Consider the following 24572-nt stretch of genomic DNA (forward strand, 5'->3'; position numbering starts at 1 on the left):
TTCCAGATTTAAACCCTGCCGGAGCAAACACAATAACCAAAACAGACTTAGCATTGTTGAACATATCGATGTTAAGGAAGACACGTGCGATGCACGTGCTGCAGATAGAACATACAGATGCTTACCAATGGTGTGGTGAATGATGGCTACCTAAACACGATATGGGGCCAGCAATTTCCAATTTGCGTATTCACTTCTCACGTGAGGATGAAATATATATTGTCTGCTGCAGGCCCAGATTGACACCAACAACAAGGAAAGAAGGAAAAAACCTCCAATTACCTTCTATGCTACTTCTAACCCACGAATCAGCTAGGGGCGTGATGTATAAAATGGAAAAGATATTACCTTCATATATTGGCAGAAGCGAAGTGAGAGATCTTCTCTTATAACCTCTAAAACTTTAAACTGTAAAAGGATATACATGAAATTAGTTTGGCAAATCAGATGCAATGAAATTAAACTCCATAGAGCTACATTATACTGTCAAGGGAGGTTCAAACTATAAATAATGTTAAAAAGATACCTGGTAACTGATGACCTTGGCAGGATGGACGAGCTGCCAATCCATGCTAAAGATAGACCAGGAGCGTTCTTTGTTGAACCTCAACCTGGTTTTGACATTCTTGATATGCACACTCTTCGAGCCTCGTCACAGTTGCTCCCTAGCGCTCTTGACATTGGAAACATTGCTCCTTATTGCCATGACGCCAGCACACCTCATGAGTGAACTGCAGGCAGGCGCTGTCAATTCAATTACCCTTGCCTACCACCTTTCCAGACAAGTTGGTGCTAAGAACAAGAACAAACTTCCTGCCTACGGTCATGATATCCTTCTATGTAGGCCAATTGATCACTTTGCCACCATTCTTTGCTCCACCACACCCCTCGAAAGAGGTTCCATTGCCATTCCATATTCTATCGACTGCTTGAAAGACCATCTTATAGACGCACTGTACTTCATTGTGTGTTTGGGCTCAAATAAAGGCAAGGCGCTGCAAAAGAGGAACCTATCAAGATGTGGTTAGTCCTCTGCATCAAGATCTGGTATGCACTGGCCAAATAGCAACCTCCTGTATTTCTGAGAGCTCATTCCATTAATGTTGTTGGCAGAAGGGGTGCCTGTTCTTGACAGCTGCTTTGTGGGCTTGGTATATACGCTTACAGGGCACTTCAGCCCTTCACAGCCAGTTCCAGCAGGAAGAACGCTTAGCTCCCTTGATTCTGCAAGGCTTTTTGATTTGAGTCCACTCCACAGACCCTCCACATTTGGAAGGTACTGCTATGGCATCTAAACAACAAGCATTTGCAATGCAATAGGTCTCGCATTACTAAAAGTTTGAGCTATTGGCGTTGCTAACAATAATGGAACTATTATTAGCAACACCAATAGCTCAAACTTTCAGTAATACGAGACACATTACATTGCAAATGCTTCTGTGATTCTGGGCAAATCACTTAATCTCCACGTGCCTACCAAAAATGAATGTGCCCTTGTGTAATGTAACTATCCCTCATGTAAAGCACCTCAGTATTTTGGGGTCGATTTCGCGCTGTAAAAAACGGCACAAAAAAAAAGAAATTATATACAAAGCCCCCGGAGCTACATTTGGACATGTAGTTGCAGAGATGCCAATGTTTCTTAGAAGTCCTCGTGAACATAAACACTGCAGAAGGTCAAAGATAGCATTCCTCAAAACACATACAAAGCAGCTCAGACATACCATTTTGTACATAATCACGGAGCTCACAAAAGTACCAACCAAGATGGAAAACATTTAAATTCATGCTGAAAAGAAATGCTCCTATTTAATTACTAAGTCACTTACTTGTAGCATGTAGCTGCCGCCCTTTACACATACAGCTCGACATGGCTGCTGCAATCTTACGATACTCTGGCTGGAATTGATTTTGGGGTACAGGATGGGGAGATTAAATGAAGTTGAAGCCCCCCGCCCTCCTTGAAAGGAGCTCCGCTGATCGCTTGGCAAAGGAAAAACATGCAGAGTCCGAGATGATGGTAAAAAAGGAGCCACCAGAGCAGTTATTTAATTACATGTAGCTGCCGCCTTGCCTGGAAACACTTGCGGCTATTTAAACGTAGAGTCCAGGGTGAAAAGTGTTGTGGGGGCTGGCAGCTCATGGGGTGGTATGGCGCACTATAAAGTGATATAATTAAATTAATCGCAGTCTAAAGGGTAGCATGTTACCAGCCATGTCTACTTGCACAATTGCTACATGGATCCTCTTAGTCCACTCGTTTTCTCTTAATAACAATTCTCTCCAGTTGCTTTTATGGGAGCTCAGTGGCCAAGATGGAGCATTAGTTGACAAACTCCTATAAAAGGGACACGTCCGCAAGGTCACTTGGGTAGCTAATCACGGAGCAAGTAAAGCTACATCCAATATGGCCATCACACCTGTTTGGCTATTTAGTAGTATGTGGTCTAGTTTGTCAATTTACTCCTCCGCCTTCTCTTTAGAGCCACAGGTGTGAGTGAGTCAGTGGCTTACGCATGCGCGAACGCTGGCAAAGCGGTAGCTGAGGCGATGAGCGGCAACAAACACTGAACATACGAGCGCGGTGGCGAAAGCGGTAGTAGCCGAAGTGGCATCTGGCAGCTCAGGGGGTGGTATGGTGCACTATAAAGTGAGTATGCTGCGTTTCAGTATTTGCACGCGTCTTTTTCCCTTCGTGCGTCATTCGCTCACTTGTAATTAAATCAATTGCAGTTTAAAGGATAGCGTGTTACCAGCCACGGCTTTGTTTTGCTTGCAATTGACATGGAAGCTTTCAGATAAATTGCATGTTGTAGTGTGCAGCCTTGGCAGGGAGGGCCGGGGCACCCAGGGCTGACAACAGGAGGGTACCTGGTGGGGGGGAGGGGGGGGGGCTGGAAGGACGCGGCTCTGCCCTAGATCCTCGCTGTAGTTTAGGGGTAGGGAGGCGATCCCTCCCCACCAGAGGGCCGAGGCTGCCCTCACCTCCCTATGAGACCCCCAAAAGGTGCCTCGGGATCCGCGCGGGCAGCATAGGGGGGCTGAGGGGGCCAGGACGGGGCACGGACCGGATAAGGACTGAATCGGTACTCACATGCCGGGTGTGCGGAGCGCTGGCAGCCGCCGCATCTCCTTCCCTTCTCGGTGTGTGAAACTTAACTCCTGCCTCCAGGCGCTCAGCACCCTGCGGAGGGCGTTTGACGGCAGACAGAGGGAATACGAGACCTGGGGGGGGGGAGGGGGAGAGGGACAGAGGAGGGCAGGATGTGGAGAGAGGAGAGACAGCTACGGCGAGGCAGAGAAAGACTGGAAGAGAAGGAGCTAAAAGAGATCATTAAAAAGAGTTTATTACAAATAGGAAAATACAGCGAGAGGGAGAAACAGAGCCGGCGAGAGAGAGAGGGGGAGACGGAAATAAAGGGAAACAACAGCAGAGAGTACTTGCGAAATTGAAAGCGTGGGGGAGCGCGCAAAAGTGCTGAGATCGCCAGAGAAGAGACGCTGCGGGTGCACATCGGCTGACTGAAAGAGACCCGTGAGCTTGCACAAGGTGAGGACGAAAGTGAAACTGCATGCTGGCTTGCGAGGGAAGGGGGACAGGAGATGTGCACGCCGCGTGGCTGGAAGCGCGTACACCAACTCAAATCCGCCGAGACCATGCGCGTGCCCATCTCCTGTCCCACTTCCGAGGCAAGTCAGCAACAATAGATCTCGCTTGCGAGCAGCGCTTCGCGCTGCGTTCGCAGGCGAGACCTAAAAATGGAGGAATCTGCTGTTAGAAGGATTCATTGGAAGAACCTGTGCTTAATTTGTAAAACAAAAAAAAATGCCATAGGCCACAGTATTTCACACTGGTCCACTACAGGTGGCACAGCCCTTTAAGACCACATGTCACTTTAAGCTGCAGGTTTAAGTCCGAGTTTAATAATTGTTTAAGATATGTTAAATAGATAAATTCCCAAGTAATGTATTATGCTTACAAATATACACAGAGTGCCACAGTGCGGGGCTGAACACTGACAATCACTGGCACATTTTAAGCACTGGTTAGAACAAATTACTCTAGGTAATACCCTTTCTGGTGGATCTAGCTGCTGATTCCTCACTGCAGTCCCATCTCCTCATTTTGTGGAGTGGCTTCTTTATCATCTAAAAAGGTACCAAGTTAGATATCACCACAGTTTTGCAACAGTTGTGCTGTGCTCTGTGTCGGAGAGTGTAGAACGGGAAAGGGGCAAGAAACTGAAGTCTAAGCACAGGGGTGGTTATTTTATGCAGCTCTGCACCGTCCCTGCTGGGGCCGTACAGTGTAAACATGAAGCCACACAATGCCACCTCCTGGCACGCGAAGCACTGCTGTTCTAGATTTCCGTATCCAATCTGAAACCTGGGACTATTCAAAAGGTGAAGAATCTTCAGTTGGGTACAGTATTTACCAGAAATAGCACACATGTTCATTCCTAGGTCCAAATGCCTCCAGATGATCCATCCACCAACCCAGGACACTCTTCATAGGTTATAGATACAGTGAAAAAGAATAAGGTACTCTAAGTGCAGAGCCTAGTTGCCGGAGGGAGCCATGCATGTCCAAAGACTTTCTTTTGAACCTTTTTCTTTCTGTGCAAAAGGGCTCTGGTGCCTTTAATGCTGCATGCAGGAATCCGAAAGAAGTGTACCAAGGAGGTTAGTTAATTTGTGCCATTTCACACTTAAGAGGCTGTTGACTCAAGGACTTTAGCACTTTGTCTATTGGTGAAGCCTGCTCTTATCTCTTAAAGGGGGAACCTCCTGCTAAGAAGGCGCGAGCAAACCCACAGGTCTATATGGACATCAAGATTGGGAACAAAACTGCAGGCAGGATTCGTTTTCTTCTGCGCTCTGACATCGTGCCCATGACTGTTGGTGAGTACATACAACAAGTATATTAATGGAACTGTGCAGGACACAAATCTTGGATACCTTTCTATGTAGTGGAATGCTGGGCACCACAATATGTAAGCATTTGCAGACACTTCTGTGACTCTCTAGCAATTACCTCTTTTTTTCCAGGCACCTGTGTTGCTAAGACTCCCCCGGGCATTCGTGCGCTCTATAAATTTTCAAATCAAAAATCTAAGCACAGATCCCTCGAGGGAGGCCAGTGCTGGTGCCCTCTCCTCTCGCTCAACACAGCATGTCATTGATAATTAGGTACCCTCCCTTTGCTCAGTACAGACCCCTTGTGGCCTGAAGATGCCCTTGCCCACACTGAGTACATGATTTTTGAAGCGTCTGCCGAATCCTTTGTCCTCCAGGCATACCCTAATTAAGCTGAACTAGGGGTCTCAAAGAGTCCTCTGCATGTCCACTCATTACATTCCTCTCCGTATTCTGCATTCGGAGATAGAAGTGCAACATCCAAACATCTGTCTCCCAGGCATATTACCTCTGCCCTCTGTCTCACTCATGTTAAACTGTCTTTTCAGGTAGTTTTGGCCATTACATGAGAAAAGGAAATGGCTAAAAGTGGGCTTTGATGAGCACAAGTGACAGATATGCCGAGATTTTTCCTTCTGGAAGATGACCGCATTCCAGTTACTACACCTTTTGCTCGTGATCTGACATGACTCTTCTTGAAGGCTTTGCAAACTTTAGATCTGCTTAGAATGTCTCTGTGAATACTTCATCAGCACTGGGTCTACCAAGTCTCTCCCTGAGAATATCGCCAGCCTTCTTTGTAATGTGACTCCCTGGTGATGCTCTCCCAACCCTGTACACTTAAAGCATCCCTAGCTGTGACTCTAGCCTGACTTTCCCTGAAAGCCTTTAATCCTGGATTTACATTACATTTCCCTGGAGCACTTTTTGGGAGATTTTCTGTGCCCTAGATGTCCTATAACACTTCCCAAAGGTGTCCCCTGCTGTAGACCGTTCTGGGCTAACCCTGTATCTCCTATGATTTCGTTTAATTCTCTCTAATCTGAATTTGCCGAAGGCTCACCCTTTACCCCTGGATTTGCACGGACTGTCCCAACTATAGCTTTTCCAGGACACTCACTAGACCTCTGACTTTTACATGCCATGACTTGAAGCTCTCTGGTGATTTCATTAGCCCTGTGTGAGAAAGTGCCCTCTTTCTTGCATGGTATGCCCCCACTTTTTGCTGATGTTCTTTGACTGAGTGTACCCTGGGCTCCTGCCAATCAGGTACCCAGGGCCTGTGTTCCTTCCCTAAAACTGCATTGAAGCCTAAACCCAATGGGCATCTCTGGCCACATGCCAGCCCCTGGTAAACGGTACCATAGGTACCCAGGGCACTGTGACCAGAGAAGGCCCCTAAGGGCTGCAGCACTTATTGTGCCACCCTTAGAGGCTCTGACACACACACACTGCCTTTGCATGCTGAGTGTCTGGGTGTAGAACAAAACAAAGAGTCGATATGGCACACATCCCTGTGTGCCATGCCCACAAACCACTGCCTTGGCATACATAAGTCACCCCTCTAGCTGGGTGCCTTGTGCCAGTGGTGAGGGTACAGGTGCGTGAGCCCTGTACCCAGGTCCATTCCTGGGCCCTGTATGTGCAGTGCTGCCATTAAGAGTATATGGTGCTGGGAGGTTGTCATTACGAACTCCACAGCACCATAATGGCTACACTGAATATTGGGAAGTTTGGTATCAAACTTCTGAGAACATTAAACCCACATGCCAGTGTGGGATTTAATGGAAAATGCACCACAGAGGGCATCTTAGAGATGCCCCCTGAAATACGACCAACTACCAGTGACCTGACTTAGTGGCTGCGCAGGCTGCCACCACCGGACATGTTTCTGGACCCCTGGGTCGAGAGCCTGCTGCTCTCTGGGGCCTGAAACAATGCACATCCTGAGATGAGGTGCCAAGCCTCCTCCCCCAGGATGGGCAGGGTTCACGAAGGCGAAGCTTCAAAGGCATGCCGCCTTTGTGAGCCTCTCCAGAGCATTTTCTGCTTTCAGCAACTAGTCCCCACTGGTTCTACCCCCCACTTTGGGCGGGAGAACCGGCGGGAAAAACAAGTGAGAAAGAGAGGTGTGCCCACCTCTGCCAACTCCATCCCTAAGGTGGGGGAGGCGAGGTGAAGCACAACCTCGAGTCCCCGCCATCTTGAGGATGGGGGGACCCAGCCAACCAGGGATAGGCTCCTGCCCCCCTCCCACTGGAGAGTGGCAGAATAGGGGGTGTACCCACCCCAGGGAAGGGACCCATTGGCCCCTGCCCTATACCTACCTGTAACGCCCCTAAATTTAGTGTTTAGGGGCACCCTGAACTTTCCTTCCTCAGATCCAGCAACCACAAGAAAAAGAGAAGAAGACTGACGAGAAGCCGTGCAGAGCTAACAAGAGGACGACGCCCACTGACTTGGCCCCAGCCCTACCTGCCTGTCTCTCCTCAAACCTGCTCTTGCAGAACCCCGGCGTGTCCAGCAGACAGCAACCTCAAAAACCCAGGAGGACCTTGTTGAATAAGGTCCATAAGACGAAGTATAGTTCAGGAAAAGATTTACTTTCGCCGGAATAACCCTCTGGACTGATGTCTGTCAACTCTAGCGTATCACCTAATCTTGGCACAAATTGTGAATTCCATACAGTCTCATTTACGATGGCGTAAGGAGAACCTGAATCTGCATACATCTTGGTATTAACACCCCCGATAACCATATCACACACAGGTTTTTTCCTAATGACTGAATTATCAATATTCAGAATGGGCTGATCTGAATCCTTAATGTTGAGAACGTAAGAACATACCTCATTATAATCAGTGTTAGGTTCTTCACTCTCACTATCATCAGTTTGATCGATACAAATGACTTTATTATTCACCTTCTTTTTGTTGCAAGCTTTTGAGAAATGACCCATTAAACCACAATTAGAGCATTTCTGCTTGATGGCTGGACAGAATTTAAAATTAGCTAAATGAGTTTTACTGCAACATCTATAACATTTCAAATTTTCTTTTTGATCATCATTCCTACCCTTGAAAGAACCAGAAACTTTTTTAGATTTAACGTCCTGTTCTTTTACGCGAGTTTTAGTATTCACTTTAGCAATAGTATTTTTATTAGCACTGCTAGAATCCCCCTAACGTCCTGTTCTTTTACGCGAGTTTTAGTATTCACTTTAGCAATAGTATCTTTATTAGCACTGCTAGAATCCCCCTTGACTTGCTTAATGGCTAAAATGCTCTCAAGATCAGAGTCTCCGTTTACCCATAACCTCTCTTGAATAGTGGAATTGTTAGCGTGCATTACCACTTGATCCCCAATGAGCTCCTCTTGTAAAGTACCAAATCTACAATCTAAAGACAAGGTTTTCAATATAGAAACATAACTATCCACCGATTCATCAGTAAGCTGTTTCCTTTGAAAGAATTTGTACCTTGAAATGCCAATGCAAACTTTGGGAGAAAAATAGCTATCAAAATCTGAAATAGCTTTTTCAAAGACATTACCATCACCACTGCTTTCCAATCTGGGTAATTGATTAAATGCTTTTAGCCCTTCTGGACCTAAAGAATGTAAAAAAATGCCTTTCTTTTCAGGTGGTTTCATTTTGCCATTGGAGTCCAACGTCTCAATATAATTTAAGAAGTACGCTTTCCATTCTACCCAGGGCATACATGGAGAGCTACCTGCTGACCAATAAGGTTGCGGAGGAGAGAGAGTATAACCTTGTGCACACATGTTAACGTTTTACAGAAGAAAGAATTAAAAAAATATATATATGAAAAAAAATGAGTAAACCCAGGTTAACACAAGTAGGTAAGCACCATGAATAGCCAAAAACGATGAAACTGACTCAAGAGATAGCAAGCAATTTCTTCACAATGTTAACGTTGAAAATAATGCAAAAAAAATACAGAATTGACCCACTAGATGGCGCAAGCGGCTAGAAAAGAACTTAAACAGAACAGAACCTTAGTAAAATTACTTCACTAATACAAACCGGAACAGAATATATTTTATATTTCCTTCTCTTTTCCCTTGTGATGGAATAAACTGCTTTGCTGAGATGAAAAGAAAAGAAGTTGCTGAAGTAGAATACAAGCAACCGAAGAGAGTATAAACGAGTAAGTCTCTTCACGGAATGAACTCTGAAAGAGAAGAATGTTGACAGTCTGCCGTTCTGCGAGTTACGTAGTTCGTGATGAGGCAAAGCACACGTCAGAACCCTTGTTACGTATCCAGCACAGGAAGAATGAAGAAGTTCACACAGAACGAGGGTGACGATTCTGGGAAGAACTCTGTGAGTGAAACGTCGGTTATGCTTCAATCATAACAACTGCACAGATGCTAGCCGCGAGTGCTCCGCACGTCTCGAAGAACTAATGCTTACACTTTTGGCTCCACATTTCTGTCTAGTTCAGGGAGTTCTTCCACCTCCGAATCTTTTAATTTATTTCTTTTGCCCCGTCTCAATTCCACTCCAGGCTCAGCACACAAGTAAAAAAAAATGTTCACGGGAAACGAACATTTAATCCAAATACTCCGAGGTTGAACACCGGAGCTAGAGAATAGGGTGGAGGTTGACCTCAAACAAGATATAACGAAAATAGGATGATTAGATCATTACGTAAAGTTCTTGAAATAACACGAAATGAATCCAATGTGTAGGTTCGATGAAAGGTGCTTCCTAGATCGTCGCCAGTTTGTTGAATAAGGTCCATAAGACGAAGTATAGTTCAGGAAAAGATTTAATCCAAAAGTAAGGTAAGAAAGGAAGCACCCCTGGTTACACGCCTACCGGCTCCAGCAGACCACCAACAACTGTCTCCTCTTGGTTCATGGGACTGATCACATGTTCTATTCTAGAACACTGTGATCGTGCCATGAACCAAGGGTTTGTAAAACATGTGCAAGATCTCGTGCCTGCAAGCACGAGATCAGCACTGGAAAAGTAAGCTAACATATACAACAGACCTGCCTGCCTTCACTTTCCAAGCTGTTTCTCCCGTGAACACCGGACGTGTTTGAACTGCAGCGTCTGGAGCCAGCCAGGAACCGCGAATCCCACACACTCTGCACCCGCCAAATCCGGCCTGAGCTCTAGTGGACAAATACCACAAGGAGGTCCCCCGGCGGTCCTGACCAGAGATCCGGCGACCCCTGACCTGCCTCAGGCCTCCTGATGATGCCTGCAGCCTCAATCCAGAGAACCCCTACTGCGACCAGAGCGGGTAAGAAAATCCGACGTCCCAAGGCACCTCTGCACCCGACGCCCCACGGCCTTGTGTGCCCAACCCAGCGGTGCCTAACCAACCCTCTACATCCCAACTTACCCCTTGAAGTGGTGGTCACTCCTGGAAGATCCTCTTCCCCGAGCCTGCAGTGTTTCTTTGTCCCGGAGAATCTCCATTGAAATTAACAGGGCACCAGACTTCAAAACAGCACCATGCACACAGCCGCCCTAGTGCCGCTGAGGGTGCCCCTTTGGTGCTAACTTGGTCCCCAACTTGCTCTGAGCTTAACCCTAGGAGCTTTGCTCCCACAACCCCGTGGCCTGCTTGCCAGCAGCCACCAACCGGAGTCCCCCTATCCTCCATAGGATAATATTGGGCCTCAACGCTCTGCACCTGGCCGCCCTAGTGCCACTGGGGGTGCAACAACAGTGCATCACTGACCCTGGGAAACCCTCGAGTCTTACCCCAGAACCCTAACTCAAATGACCGATTACCTACCTGGAAACCGATAACCTCTTTTTCCTCATAGAATAACATTGACACTTTTTCTCCCAAAACGTTTCTTAGCGTCGACTTTTGAAAATTACAAATGTTCCTTGCAAAATCAGCCGAATAACCAAAACGCATTTTCTCAACTGTTTTCAGGCAATGTCCCAGTGCTGAATCTAGGTATCCAGCACTGAGTAAGAAAAAGAATTGTTAACATAACTTACCTGCTAAGTGAATTTCCTCCCATAGGATAACATTGGCGATTCTATGTGAAAAAGTTAATCTGTAAACTTTTGAAATGCAATAATATTCTTTAAAAATCGTTCTTCTAACTAAAACGCATTTACTCACCTGTTTTCAGGAAATGTCCCGGGGCTGAATCTAGGATCCAGTCCTGTATTAGTAAAAGTAATCTGAAAAGTAATTAACTGCATTTTACTTAAAAAGCCCATTCATTCGAATGTACCATACCTGCAATGTGTTGCAAACTGCTTACTTAAACTGTAACCAAAATCAGTACAAGTTATACTGCAATTTTGAACTGTGTTCATACAAGTAATTTACTACTGCAAAGTATTTATTTGCTTACCTGTACCAGGCTTGCTTGGTTCTAGAAATAAAACAACAGTATATATTTTATACAACAACAATTGGCCTAGAGTTCAGTTCTTGAGTGTGTGAATTCATTTGCTGACTGAGTGTGTACATCAAATGCTTAACATTGTCCTCTGATACTGCCTTACTGCTCGACCAAGCTACCACTTTAGAGAGTAAGGTTCTATCTAACTTTAACCTCTGCAAAACCTCTGGAGACCTTTGGACTCTATACACACTGTACCTCACTTTGGTGCAGTATATATAGAGCCAGTTTCTTACACCCTGTATCTGCCACATCTCTCTAGAAGCTTTTGCTATGACTCTTTAACTGGCATTAAATCTTTTATGCCTATACGTTCTTGAATCATTCTCAGTTGTCAAGATGGGGATCTGTGGTACATTTCAAATAGCAATAAACAGTGTTAAAATGGCGATATCCCTAACAGTTTAGTGGCACATCTATCTCATCTGAAACAAATGAGATGGAAGTGCGGAGCATTACATTTCCCCTAGAGACCACACAATTTCAGATTTCTAACACATGCCTTGTTTGAGGGAGTTTTTTCTCTTTTGGTTATAATTTGAACCGGATTTTCATCACCACCTTAGTCTTCCATGGACTACAGCTAGTATTTTAAATCTTTTCAGGCCCAGAGGAAAAATTCTCAAATGTCATAGCATATAAGGAAAAGAGATCTCTATCCAAAACATGTTCCCCTTGTGGATAAAGGGCTTCTTTCATGATCTGCACTTATAGTGAATTTATTGGTTATATTCCACCAGTGAGTCTCCTCACTGTGGCATCTGCAAGACATTCTTTTCAAAGCAAACAGTTGTAATGACGCGGAAAAGAGAGGCTGGGTGTAGGAAGCTGGCTCTGTATATACTATACCAAAGTAAGGTATAGTGTGCACAGAGTCCAGTGGATCCCAAGAGGTATAGCAGAGGCTAACATAGATAATACCTTACTCTCTTTTTTTGTAGTGTGGTTGAGCAGTCCGGCGTATCAGGAGCATAGTGTTAAGCATTTGTTGTACACACGCGGGCAAGAAGTGATCTCACAAACTCTAATCCAGACAAATATTTGTATAAGAAGTTGATATATTATTTTATTTCTAGAACCAAGGTATACTTAGTAGCAGGTAAGTGATACTTCTCATACTCTTAGTGTTCAAAACATTTAGATGACTTTTTCTGTTCAGAAAGCCATTGACTAACTGTTCAAAAGCACTTGAATTTCCTGTTATATTACTTGTGGATTACAATTATATCACTTGGAGGTTGCTCGATTTGGAATTTGGCTGCAGGCTCAGTCCAGGAAGTCTTCCAGGAGGCACCAACAGCTGGGCAGGTAAGTTGGAGAGCTCGGGAACGTAGGTGCACCTCAGGTCCTCTTCTCCAGGGTGCAGGCGACTGGATGCATGGGTGACTTTTGAGGTCTGGTTTCACCTTACCGGGCGACGGGGTGGTGGTGAGGTCTCCATGCAGAGGCTGTAGGCGATGTCAGGGAGTCCTGGAAGGATCAACCCCAGTTGGACTCTGACTCTGGAGCACTAGGGGACCTTGCTGGGACTGGTGGGCCACTTGGACGTGGGCAATTAGTGAGTAGTGGTGGTTCCAGGTGTCGAGTTTCTTCGTCCTCAGCAGTCTCAAAGTCTTTCTTTGGAGTTTCTTCTGAACAAAGATGCTGTTCACAGGCGTTCCAGTCTTTGTTGAAGACAGTCAGTCCTCCCGGGGGTTCTGGAGGTGTTAGCTGCAAGACAAGTCGTCCTTTGGTGCATGATCTCTGGAAACTGCAGATGGGCTGGTAGGGGATGGGGCAAAGTCAGTTCTTCTCTACAGTCCCCTCTGCTGCGCGACTTCTTCCGACATTCTTCGTCAGTTGCAGGAATCTGCCTTCTGGGTTCAGGGCTGCCCCCTAAATACTGTACTGTAGGGGCCGTCCTAGGGGTCTCAAAGTCAGTAGCCATTGGGCTACTGACCTTAGGGTGACTTTGGGTTTCCAGTCAAGCAATGGCAGGAGCAGGAGCCCCGTACTGCAAAAAAAAAAAAATCTAACATTGAAAAGTGAATCTCCAGATGCAGCACCAATCTTTCCATTAAAATTTGTAGATTTAGCAAATTTTTTCATTATAAAATACTAAAATCTTTAGTAATTTGAGTATTTGTTTGGTGTGTTATGTTTTGTTAATGCCATTTATAACGCGTGCGGCTACTCAGAGTGTCTCGGCGCGAACCAGTGGGGAGTGAAAGAAGAACAGCTAGATGAAAAGAAGAGTCTTCAATATTTTCCTGAAGAGTTTGGTGTCCTGAATACTGTGGAGATCCAGGGGAAGAAGGTTCCGAGCAGAGGCTGCGGTAAAGACAAGAGATCTTTCTCCAATTCTTTTGAAGCGAAAATGCGGGACAAGAGCAAGAAGCTGTGTCGCTGAACGCAGCTGTCTTGCGGGAACGTAAAACCTGAAGCACTTTCTCAGATAGGCTGGACCATGTCCGTACAAGGCTGAGTGAGCCAGGACTAGGGCTTTGAACTGGACTCTTTGTATCACAGGTAACCAATAGAGATCCCGTAAGTGTGCATTATGCTGGTTCTTAAAGGGATAGTAAGAAGAGTCCTAGCTGCTGCATTCTGGACAACCCGCAGTCTATTCAAAAGGTAACCCGGAAGGCTTACATACAGGGCATTGGCATAGTCAATGCGTGAAAGAATCAATGCCCGGGTAACCATTTCCCTGGCTAACCTAGGGAGAAGTGGTAAAAATTTCCTCAGGGATTTAAGTGTGCCAAAGCACTGCCCAGCAAGCTTATTTATCTGAGTAGAGAAGAGTAGCTTTTCGTCAAACTATATCCCTAGGTTTTTGGTAGGAAGGCCCACGGAAGTAGGCCTGGGATATTCAGCCGGCCAGAGTGATTCCGGGAAATGAGGAGGAAAGCTCCCAAAAAGAAGGATCCCTGACTTATCCTCATTGCACTTTAATTGTGCAGAGGAAAGCCATTGGAAGAAGACTGTCAGACAAGTTTTGGCTAGGGAGGTAGAGGAGTCGCCCTTCTTCCATGTAAAAAGGAGCTGGGTGTCATCCGCGTAAGCTATAATCTTAGCTTCAAGCCCCTCAGCCAACCTGACTAGGGGAGTGACGTATATATTAAAAAGAAGAGGACTCGAGGTGTACCCTTGCGGCACTCCTGTGGTCAAAATCTGAGAAGAGGAAGAAAAAGGAGGGAGACAAACTTGTTGTGTTCTGCCTTCTAGAAAAGACTTCAGCCATTTCCAGGCCATCCCTGATAGTCCAATATCCGAGAGGCGGGCCAGAAGCCGGGAGTGCGGCACAGTGTCAAATGCCGCAGATAGATCCAGCAAAATCAGAGCTGCTCTGCCACCTGAATCTAGATATTCCCGAATGGCTTCTGTGACTTCAACAAGAGCCGTCTCGGTGCTACACGTTGCTCTGAAACCCGATTGGGCCGGATGGAGCAGGCCGTGACCTTCGGAATAGCTAGAAAGTTGTTTATTAGCCACTTTTTCGCAGACTTTCCCCACGCCCGGAAGGAGAGAGATGGGACGATAGCTGACCGGGAGAGAAGGATCCAGAGAGGGTTTTTTTTTTAAAGTGGCAGAATTTTGGCCTGTTTCCAAGCTGTGGGAACCATAGCTTCCAGGAGAGACAGATTGATTAGTCTGTTAACCTCAGGAATAACCATCTCTGCGACTGAGGACAGCAGCCTGGCCGGGCAAGGGTCAGTTGGAGAGCCCGATTTCAGAGACTTAAGGGCCATCAGAGAGTCTATCTGGTCAATAGGTAAAAAAGCCACCAGTCAGGATGATGGTAGAGAAGTAACAGTCAGCCCAAACAGAGATAATGTCCTTGCATCGTAGTGATTACTGGTGTTGAAACTCGCTTGAAGAGCTTGAATCTTATCTATAAAGAAGCTAGAGAGTTTCTCGTACCATACAGCTGAAGAGGGAAATGCAATAATCTCTGCTTTGGGGGAAAGAAAGCTTTGAACAATGGAAAAGATTTCCTTGGAGTTATTCCTAGAGAGAGCACTGCGCTCTGCATAATAAAGGCTTGCGTTATTGACGCATAGTATGCTTTTTGAGCTGTTCTGAGGGCCATCTTGGCCGACAGGCAGTAAACCTGTCTCCAAGAGTGTTCCAATTTTTTACACTGTTGCTTCTGGACTTTAGGCTCAGTGGAAAACCAAGGTTTTCGAAGGAGAATCCCTGGAGCGCCTAAGGTGTGTTGTCGAAGACAGGCGCTCAGCCGCCAAAGAAATCCAGCTAGTGAAACTATCAAGAGCTCCCTCCAGGTCAGTAAAGGGTGCAGGCCATGTCTCGACCATGGCAAGACTAAATGCCAAAGGATCAAATTTAATGGAAGGTTTACCACGTGGTCCTTGACAGGACGGGCCAGGTGAGTGGATACTTTCGATATGCCAGGAAAAATGAATCGCAGAATGGTCAGACCAATGCACTGGGATGGGATCTTTGACGACAATAAGAAAGTTAGTGCAAATCAGATCAAGAATATGCCCGCGACAATGCGTAGGGGTGCCAACCCATTGTGTGAGCTGGGCAAGACTAAATGTGTCGAGAAACTCCTGTGTGTCCCCTGCGTCCCCGTGAATATTAAAATCTCCGATGAATAGAAAGCGGGTAAAACGTAATTCATGCGGGACTATAAAATCGTCCAAAGCTTTCAGAAAGGTGCCTGCCGGGCTCGGAGGTATATAAACCAGCTTGCCGCCTAGCGAGAAATGGGGTGAGATGGTAACGCAGAAGTTCAGAGCTTCTCCCTCACCCAACACCATGGACTCTCCCTGGTGAAAGGTCCATTTGTCTCTGAACACCAATGCAACACCTCCGCCCCTACCACCTTTGCGGTCAGCATGCAAAATGTGGTAACCCCCAGGGATTGCCAGGTCAACCACTGGGTTAGAGAACTCTTTTAGCTAAGTCTCAGGTATGAACAATAGATCGAGAGCCTCGTCTGAAAGAAGGTCAAAGATGTCTTGAGAGTGTTTACATAAAGAGCGGGCATGAATCAAGGCCACCCTAATAGATTGCCCACACCGAATGTATGCACACATGTATGCACATATTTATTTTTAATTACTGTTTTAATGTTTGGAATTTAAATTGTACAAATTGCTTCAGGGTCCCCAGCTTCCAATATTGACTCAATGGGGGTACTCAGGAGTCAAAAGCTTGGGAACCACTGTAGGCAATTCCCAGCCTGACTACGGATTATGATTCGAGCAAGTCAATCTATAAAAGATATCAACACTGGAGAATTTGTCTTGCAAGTAAGTAAGTAAGAATGTGATCTAGCAGAGGGTTTTGCCAATTATGTGCCTATGGGGAAATGTGTTGATCCATAAGGGTCTAATTTCTCCCTGAAGTTCCTCGGATGTAGGTCTACCATGATTTCTGCTTCATGCTCCAATCCCCTACATCTTTTATGGCTTTTTCTGGAGGCTTTACCAGCACTCTGATTACCTTTGCTTCTCCGGGCCTGGTATAGGCAGTCACTCTTCCTGGTATAGGTGATAACTCTCCCTGAAGGCTTTGGTAACACTGTTTCTTCCATTACTTATCCTGGATGCTTTCTTGTCTGGGTAGCTTCCATGACTGGTTTCCTTGATTTGCAGCAACTTTCTCCTTAGGGTTTACCAGCCCTGGTTCTTCCTTGATTCTCCCTGGAGGCTCCTCCTCCCTGTATCTCCTCTTCAAATCCATTGATTCTTTACCTGCTCTGAATCTATCTTGGCTCTACTTGAAAATTCATCACCCTTGGCATCTGAATTCTGTTATTGGGAAGCGAGTTTTTAATAAAATCCATTCCTAAGATCCTTAAGCATCACACTGTGTTTGTGCTGACATATTTGTGGTTTACTCTCCTGATTTTTATAAATCATTTCAATGAGGGAAGTTAATGGTGTACAGCACTTACTTGATTACTAACATTCTATCCAGATTAGTCCTTTTCATTTCTTATGGTCTGAGCAAGAGTGAAAAATGGCTATGCAGAAATATTTGGAGACGGGTCACTGCATCTTCCCTAGTCTGTGTCTTGGGGAAAGGGTGTGTTAAACCGAACAGGTCTCTAAGCCTCCTGCTAGCAGTTTCACTATAAGCGTGTCTTCTTATCAGTGACTGTATAATATCACTTTTGGGGGGACTGTTAGTGGTAAAATCGTTTGGGTTTTGCATTGGTGTGACTGGGTAGTGTCATGTCCTTATGTACTTTTCAAATGTCCATCTCGGTGGATAGCTTCCCTTATCGCTATCTCCCCTGGTCAAAGAGGTTGCAATTATTCTGAAGTTTTCTTTTTTTTTTATGTGTGCTTATCCTGTTTCCATCTTGTTTTCTGTACAGAGAATTTCCGCTGTCTCTGCACCCATGAAAAGGGTTTTGGCTTCAAGGGCAGTAGCTTCCACCGGATCATTCCTCAGTTTATGTGTCAGGGCGGCGACTTCACCAACCACAATGGTTCTGGTGGCAAATCCATCTACGGCAGGAAATTTGACGATGAGAACTTTATACTGAAGCACACTGGAGCAGGTATGGGGCTGCACTGTGCATGTGTGTTCACAATAACAATTGAAATCCTACATGGAGTCGACTACCAGACCAAACAGGAGACCAAAGGGAATCCATAAACATAAGAGGAGATGAGAGGCCACCAAATCTCTAGCGACAGGTTAAAGAGAAGGGCTGATGATAGTAAAGGCATAGCATTAGGCGAGTTTCAGATTACAAGTGACGGTACTGTTCAAGAGATAGGGTAGGTTTCCAAATGTTTCCACGGGGATATATATACGTTCACAAACTTCATTTCATTTACCTCAGTGCATTCCTGGAATGTTTTGGGTTAATCAGTTGGGGGGGCCAAAAAAAGTGGGTGATAAGGCTACCAGAACATTGATTTTCCCTGTTAATTGTCGTAGGTAATTGTGTGAAGCAATACAGAAAAAAATTACTGAATATCACCAAATTCGGCAAACGATTAGAACTTTATTCAGATAGCGTAATTTTTAATACTCATTATAAATCCATTCAACCACTTTCAAGAAATTACCTTTTAAAGAGGTGCTCTGGGTGTCATGAAGGGGTTAAAAAGATAGTGGTATTCCGACTGTTGGTGTTCAGATATACTCTGATTAGCCATTGTAGAGGGGGTTAATCAATCCAAGTTGGCTGGCCACAACCTGAACAGTATGTTGTGGTAGCCATTACTGGACTTAGGGACATGGTCGCTGCGTCCTGAAAATGGATTAAAAAATAAATAAGGGGCAAGGTGAGCACACAAGGGGCATATGGGAGTTAGGGGGATCCTAAAGGGACCCTCCCTTGATTGGCTGGACGCAACATGGGCAACATGCTGTGACAGCCAATACAGGACTCCTGGACACGGTCCCCAATGAAATGCATTTTAGTAAATGCCAGGTTTTGAGGGTTACAAAAAGTGGCCCATAGGGTGATAACAGATTTTACGCACAAAATAAATCGTTTGTGGTATAATAATTATTTTAGGGATTGTGGAGTGTTCTAGGGTCACTTTAGCATGGGAAAATGCTGACCCTCTGCTGGGATTTGACTGTTTCCTTTCATGAGAGTATGGAAGGTCCTCCAGAAGCTAAAATGAGAGCACATTTTCTTTGTCATAAAATCTTTCTCAGCCATGTGAGAATAAAGTCTGCTATTTTGAGTAAAATATACTAACAGCAGCTGCAACTTGTCAGTTGATTCCCAGTGTTCAGCTTCCCACAGTGTGCTAGTGTGCTAATCAACAACTAGAGTGCTAGCATACTGTATTCAAGACAAAACTGTGGCACACCTGAAGCCATTTTAATGGGATCAAAATTGTAACATTTGTAGCATTTCCTTTCGAAATTAGGTGGTTCGTTTTGTCACATAAATTATGGTGTGCTCTAGAAAGCTAAAATGAGGACACATTTTCTACGAGTTCTCAAATATCTTCATCATCCGTTTCAGTTAAACGTTCTGACATGCAGAACTTCCAACACCAGCAGCAGTGAATCAGTTAACTCCATAGTAATTAACTGTAGTTTCCCACAGTGTTCTAATGAACAACAAGCTACCGTTCTGTATTTATGAAAAAAGTATGCCACCCCTGAAGCCATCTTGATGGAATCAAAGCTGTAAAGCTAAAAGCATTTCCTACAGAGTACACTGAAGTAAATTCTAAGCAAGCACTGGCAAAGCAAGCATCTCTCGCTTATGCAAGAGCTGATGCATTTGCCAATGTGTTTTAGCCGTGTTGTACACCAACGTGGCAGCTGTTCAGCATTACATCAAGTTTATTGTCTAGAGTGGTGAAGAGTGGAGTGTTGCAAATTCAAGTGGAGTGTTGTCCTTTAATGGAAAGGCATAGAGTGGAGGAGGACATAGTGGAGGGCGTAGCATAGAGCGCAGTAAAGTGGAGTTATGTTGCGTAGTATGGAGTAAAGTGGCATAGAGTGGAGTAGAGGTGTCATGGAGTAGAGTGGAGTACAGTGTCGTGGAGTGTCATAGAGTTAGAGGGTCATACTGTTATGGAGTGGCGTAGAGTGTCAGCATGGAGTATCGCGGTGTGGAATGGAGTGGCGAGTCCTACAGTGGAGTGGAGTATATTGGAGTGGCGTATCATAGAGGGGAGTAGAGTGGACTGGTATAGAGTTAGGGTATGCATGGTCTGGTCGCGCACTGCCGTTAGTCACACATTTTTTATTGAAATGACCATTACATTTGCACAGACATATAGTTTTACTGACAATACTATACAGCACACAATGAATGTGTGGAAATTGCATCACCAGTTGTATTGATTTGTTTTGATCGTATTAAAATGTTTCTTTCCACTACACTTCAGAATTACAAAAAATTGCCTTCATTTGTGCCTTCTGAATTTTGATATATTCTGAAATATTTGCACAGTTCATTTATAGACATTTAAATTTTGCTGTATGCTTGAAAAAAAACATCCTACAGCCTTTTCTCTCACATGGGTAGCCATCCGGATTATCATATAAATCCTCTCACTTTGAAGTCAGAGGAAGAAGACAGAGCCTGACATTTGACCTCTGTATCTGAATGCACATTAAATGTGACAAGATAAAACAAAATTTTAAAGGCCTGTTTACAGAAAGCGAGCACTCGTGGAAGAATACAAGGAGCTCCGGTAAACATGCAGGGATGGACTAACACAAACTGAACAGCCTAAAATAAATAAAGGCGGCAAATAGAAAGCAAGCAAATGTGAGTGTTACAGACCACAAACCCAGTGATGAGCAATGGGTGAATGCATTCCCAGAGAATCTTTCCAAATGTCCCCAAGTTGTCTTTAGCAAACCAGACAGCTGCGCTGTCTGGTATGTTTCTTCCTAAAAGGACAGTCCTGGCCTGGAGAAGCCGGGTCCTTTCAAAATGGAGTCACCTCCCTTGTTAGATCTCAGGTGAGCGGGACACAAGTAACAGCTGTTCTGATACAGACCTCTAACCGCATATTCCTCACCTTTTGAATATTCCCCAGATATCAGACTGTATCAGGAAAGTTTTTTCTGCAGAATCTCTGTTCTAGGTAGGTGGCACCATGCAGCTCCGCACTGATGCCGTTCTGCCCCTGAAATGACGCGCAAAGCCTATATAGGTGACACTCCCTCACGGTGTCAGTTTCTTTCTTTCTGGACAAAGTCAAAATACACCTGAGCACACCCAAGTAGTCACTATAATCCAAAGGTTTTAATCAAAACCTCAGCAACATGAATAGTAGTCAATTGTTAGAGTGTCCTTATTTCTTTTTTTTGTAATTGGATATAAAGAAGTTTCCCAATCAGGTCCTGTTGCAGATTATTTTATTCATCAAACAACAACGCAGAGCAGCAGCAGCCGACGCGCGTTTCGCCCACCGGGCTTTTTCAAGGCTGCGGGAAAATACATATAAAACAATAATTGTACAGTCATCGAATATAATCAGTGGAAATCACCGCAGTGAATAAACACATAGAAATGCCCTTAGATATCACAATTCAAATTTGAAAATAGATAAACACTTCCATTGTATCATTCTGTCATTGGTTACGTATTCTTCCGTCCACATAGATATCAAACAGACGTAGGAGACGCAACACAAAACCTCTAATGACATGATTGGACAGGATAACACACGATGATTAAACCATAAATAAGGAAAAGACATTATTTTTGTTGGAAACAAGGAAACAACATCCTGGTTCTGATATGAAAAACAGCACGCTATGTCAAGTTAGCCCATCTTAATGCATGCATCTTGAAAACTGTAAAAAAAAGCCTATATGAGCGTCCTTTTGGTGTAATCAATATCCTACATTACCAGATCTGATGGAAACCTGATTGCATGTCAGCAATACAAGAACAATTTCTTCTATAAGTAATCATGACACTCCAAAAGTCAATAACACAGACTCAAAAAATATAGGAAAATACCACCACCCATACACCGATAGTGCAATGGAAAAACTTTGTGAACAAAACTTAACATTACAGATATTCCTCTCACCTAGTAAATCATACCAACGTCCCCTGAATTGATTAAAGTCATGCGCTGTAAATCCGTCACTTTCTGGATTAGTTCTGATAAGAGAGCACATAAGAAAAAGGACAAATCTTGAACCCGAAACTGGATATAGATGTGAGTTTAGTAATACTCACATGAGTTTTGGAAGTCCTTATTATAACTGTTTCTCACCCTGTTAAATCCGTGTCCACTTTAATGTTCTTGTCGAGTATTTAAAAGGCAGCCTGGGACACGTAGTGATCGAGCCGCATCACATGTTGTGATTGAGGTACCCCTTCAGGTTCGGGCACCAAATAACGGACCTTGATAAGCCCTGTATTTAACAATTTCAAGAATATAGTTTCACTAAAAGTACCCAAAAGCAAACTGAAAAAATTGTAAGTGTTTAAAAACGGAGGACGAACTATATCGTTAAAACTAATGTGCTCCCGTGAGCGTGTCTGGCTATGTATTGGACGCGATCGCATGAGGTTCGGGAACCAAATATCGGAACTTGATAAGCCCTATACTAAACAATTTCAAGAATATAGTTTCACTAAAAGTACCAAAAGCAAACTGAGAAAATTGTAAGTGTTTAAAAACGGAGGACGAACTACATCGTTAAAACTAATGTGCTCCCGTGAGCGTGTCTGGCTATGTGTTGGCCGTGATAGCATGAGGCACGTACACTCGGATCCGGCGCTAAATTCTTAGGAGCAGTAGATCGATATTTTATCGTTTAAACTTTACCTGAATGTCGCAGCAATGTCCTATCGAAGACGCGTGGCAACTCGGTGTGTCTGTAAACGCGGGTGCCATTTTTGCCGTCTATTTAAATCTTACTCAGTAGTCCTAGAAAGCGGACTTGGCAATGTTGTGCCATTCGGTATAGCGCGATTTAGTACAAATAGGTACTTTGCCTCACGGATAATTTTAGAATTTAACTTTAGACCAGGATGTAATTTACTTGCGAGCATAGCCCTTAAGAGGCACATTATGTGTTAAAAATAATAGTAGTTTAATAAGCATGAAAAAAAGACTAACTTCCCTCGTCAACGGTTAGTGGATCTATCTGAATATTGGATGTGAGTATCGACCCACTGGGATTAAAAGTGCAACTTGCTCCTGAAGCCTCATGGGCATGTGTGAAGACAATACATGAGGAGCATAAACATGCTAAAAAAGTCCCCTGATGACTAGATCATTGCCGGGAAAACGTTGTGACAGTATAGTCAAAAATTGCACTCAACGCATAGGTCGTGTACCTATTCATTGTGATCAGCCATTATTAAAAAATGTATATATAGGGTCAAATATGTCCTTGGTGTCACAGGCACATATAGACCCAACTAAGGAATAATAATGCATCTATTTATAAGACAAGCGAAAATTCAGAAGTAACGATAACCTGTCCAATGCCAGTAACAGCTAGTGGAGGTCTTTCTTTCTGGACCACCAGATGTGGATCGGGATCTACCTTTCGTGTCTTTGAGACACTTCATCTCAGCAAAGTTTTCTGTGTGCTAGGGAAATGCCACATCCCAAAATGACAGCTTAAGCCATGTAAGGATTGCCGCAACCAAATGTCTGTGACAGACCCTCATCAGGTTTGCCTGTGGTCAAGCGCGACTAAGACCTGCAGTGACTGCACGTCAATGAACCTGAAGACCATATGGGACCGTGAAGTGAAAGTCTGTTGCTAAGCACCGGAAGACCGTAACAATACCAGTCCACATCGAAAGGTCAGTCCCCACCAGAAGTTTCAAAAATTGTTCCTGAGGTCGATCGTCGTGGTGCTCCAAGTCTTCAGGTTAGTTGAAGAAAAAATATTAAAAATCCAAGCAGGACTCTGCCCCTTAAATTCTCCTGAGAAGGTGCGAGGGCTTGGCCATGCCTCCTGATCTCCCTCCCTAAGTTGGTTGAACTCAGAGCCCATCTCCCAACTTATCCCGACACAACGCATGTTTTTGGGGCTTTCTGCACAACTGAGGCAGATCGACGAGTTTCACAAGGCCATGCTCAGACTCTCCATCTGGCATGCCTATGGGCCCCCAAGTAGCTGAGAGGCCCCCTCATCTGGGATACCGCCAGCGGACTCTCCCACAACGAAAGTTCGACCCTCTGAATCCACGACTGGGCCTCCTCCGGCTCCTGCACGGACTCAGTCTCCAGCGTCAAGCTCCATGCCGGTTCTCGGAGCTTGAATGCCCATTGTACTCTCTGACTCAGTCGGTGCCGCTACGACTTTGACTGAGGCAGCGCTTGCTTTCTGTTAAAGTGCCACTTACCACATACGTTGCATTCCTTATTTGGTACAGATTCGGACAAAGATTATGATGCGGGTGATGAGGTAGTGTAACAATACCATAAAGAAAAAATTTCTGATGACCTTCAACAAGCCAGTGGCCTTAAAACCTCCCCTGAGTGGGGACTTCTCTCACCCCAGGCCCTGAAACTGAGGAGAGTGCTTCTTATCCAATGGTCATGTTTAGGGTAGACTAAATTCTTGACCTCCAGCTGCCCTCCTTAGAGGTCAAAACCAAGGTCTTGACGTAAGAGCTTAAGCCAGGGCACACCTCAACAGAGCTCCTCCTCTCCTTAGATGCCTGGCCCAAACCTTGCTCTGGCCCCCAAGTCAATCACCAAATTGCAAAACGCCTCTGTCCTATCATGGGCAACCCTGCACTTTTGTCTCAGCAGCCCTCTCCATAAAGTTTGACAGTGAACCCAAATAGCTATGTGACTACTATCCCT

General features: G+C 44.8%; 1 protein-coding gene across 2 annotated transcripts in view; it reads left to right on the forward strand.

Annotated features, from left to right (window-relative positions):
- PPIE (peptidylprolyl isomerase E) overlaps positions 1 to 24572 on the forward strand; it is a 184136-nt gene that overhangs the window by 61022 nt on the left and 98542 nt on the right. For both annotated transcript variants that reach the window (XM_085648357.1, XM_085648356.1), the window contains exons 7-8: positions 4779 to 4902; positions 17660 to 17845. In XM_085648357.1, the coding sequence (XP_085504483.1) occupies positions 4779 to 4902; positions 17660 to 17845 (310 nt within the window). The remainder of the gene's footprint in view (positions 1 to 4778; positions 4903 to 17659; positions 17846 to 24572) is intronic.

The sequence above is a fragment of the Triturus cristatus genome, chromosome 3_2, assembly GCF_964204655.1.
Source record: "Triturus cristatus chromosome 3_2, aTriCri1.1, whole genome shotgun sequence".
In the NCBI taxonomy this organism is placed as follows: Eukaryota; Metazoa; Chordata; class Amphibia; order Caudata; family Salamandridae; genus Triturus; species Triturus cristatus.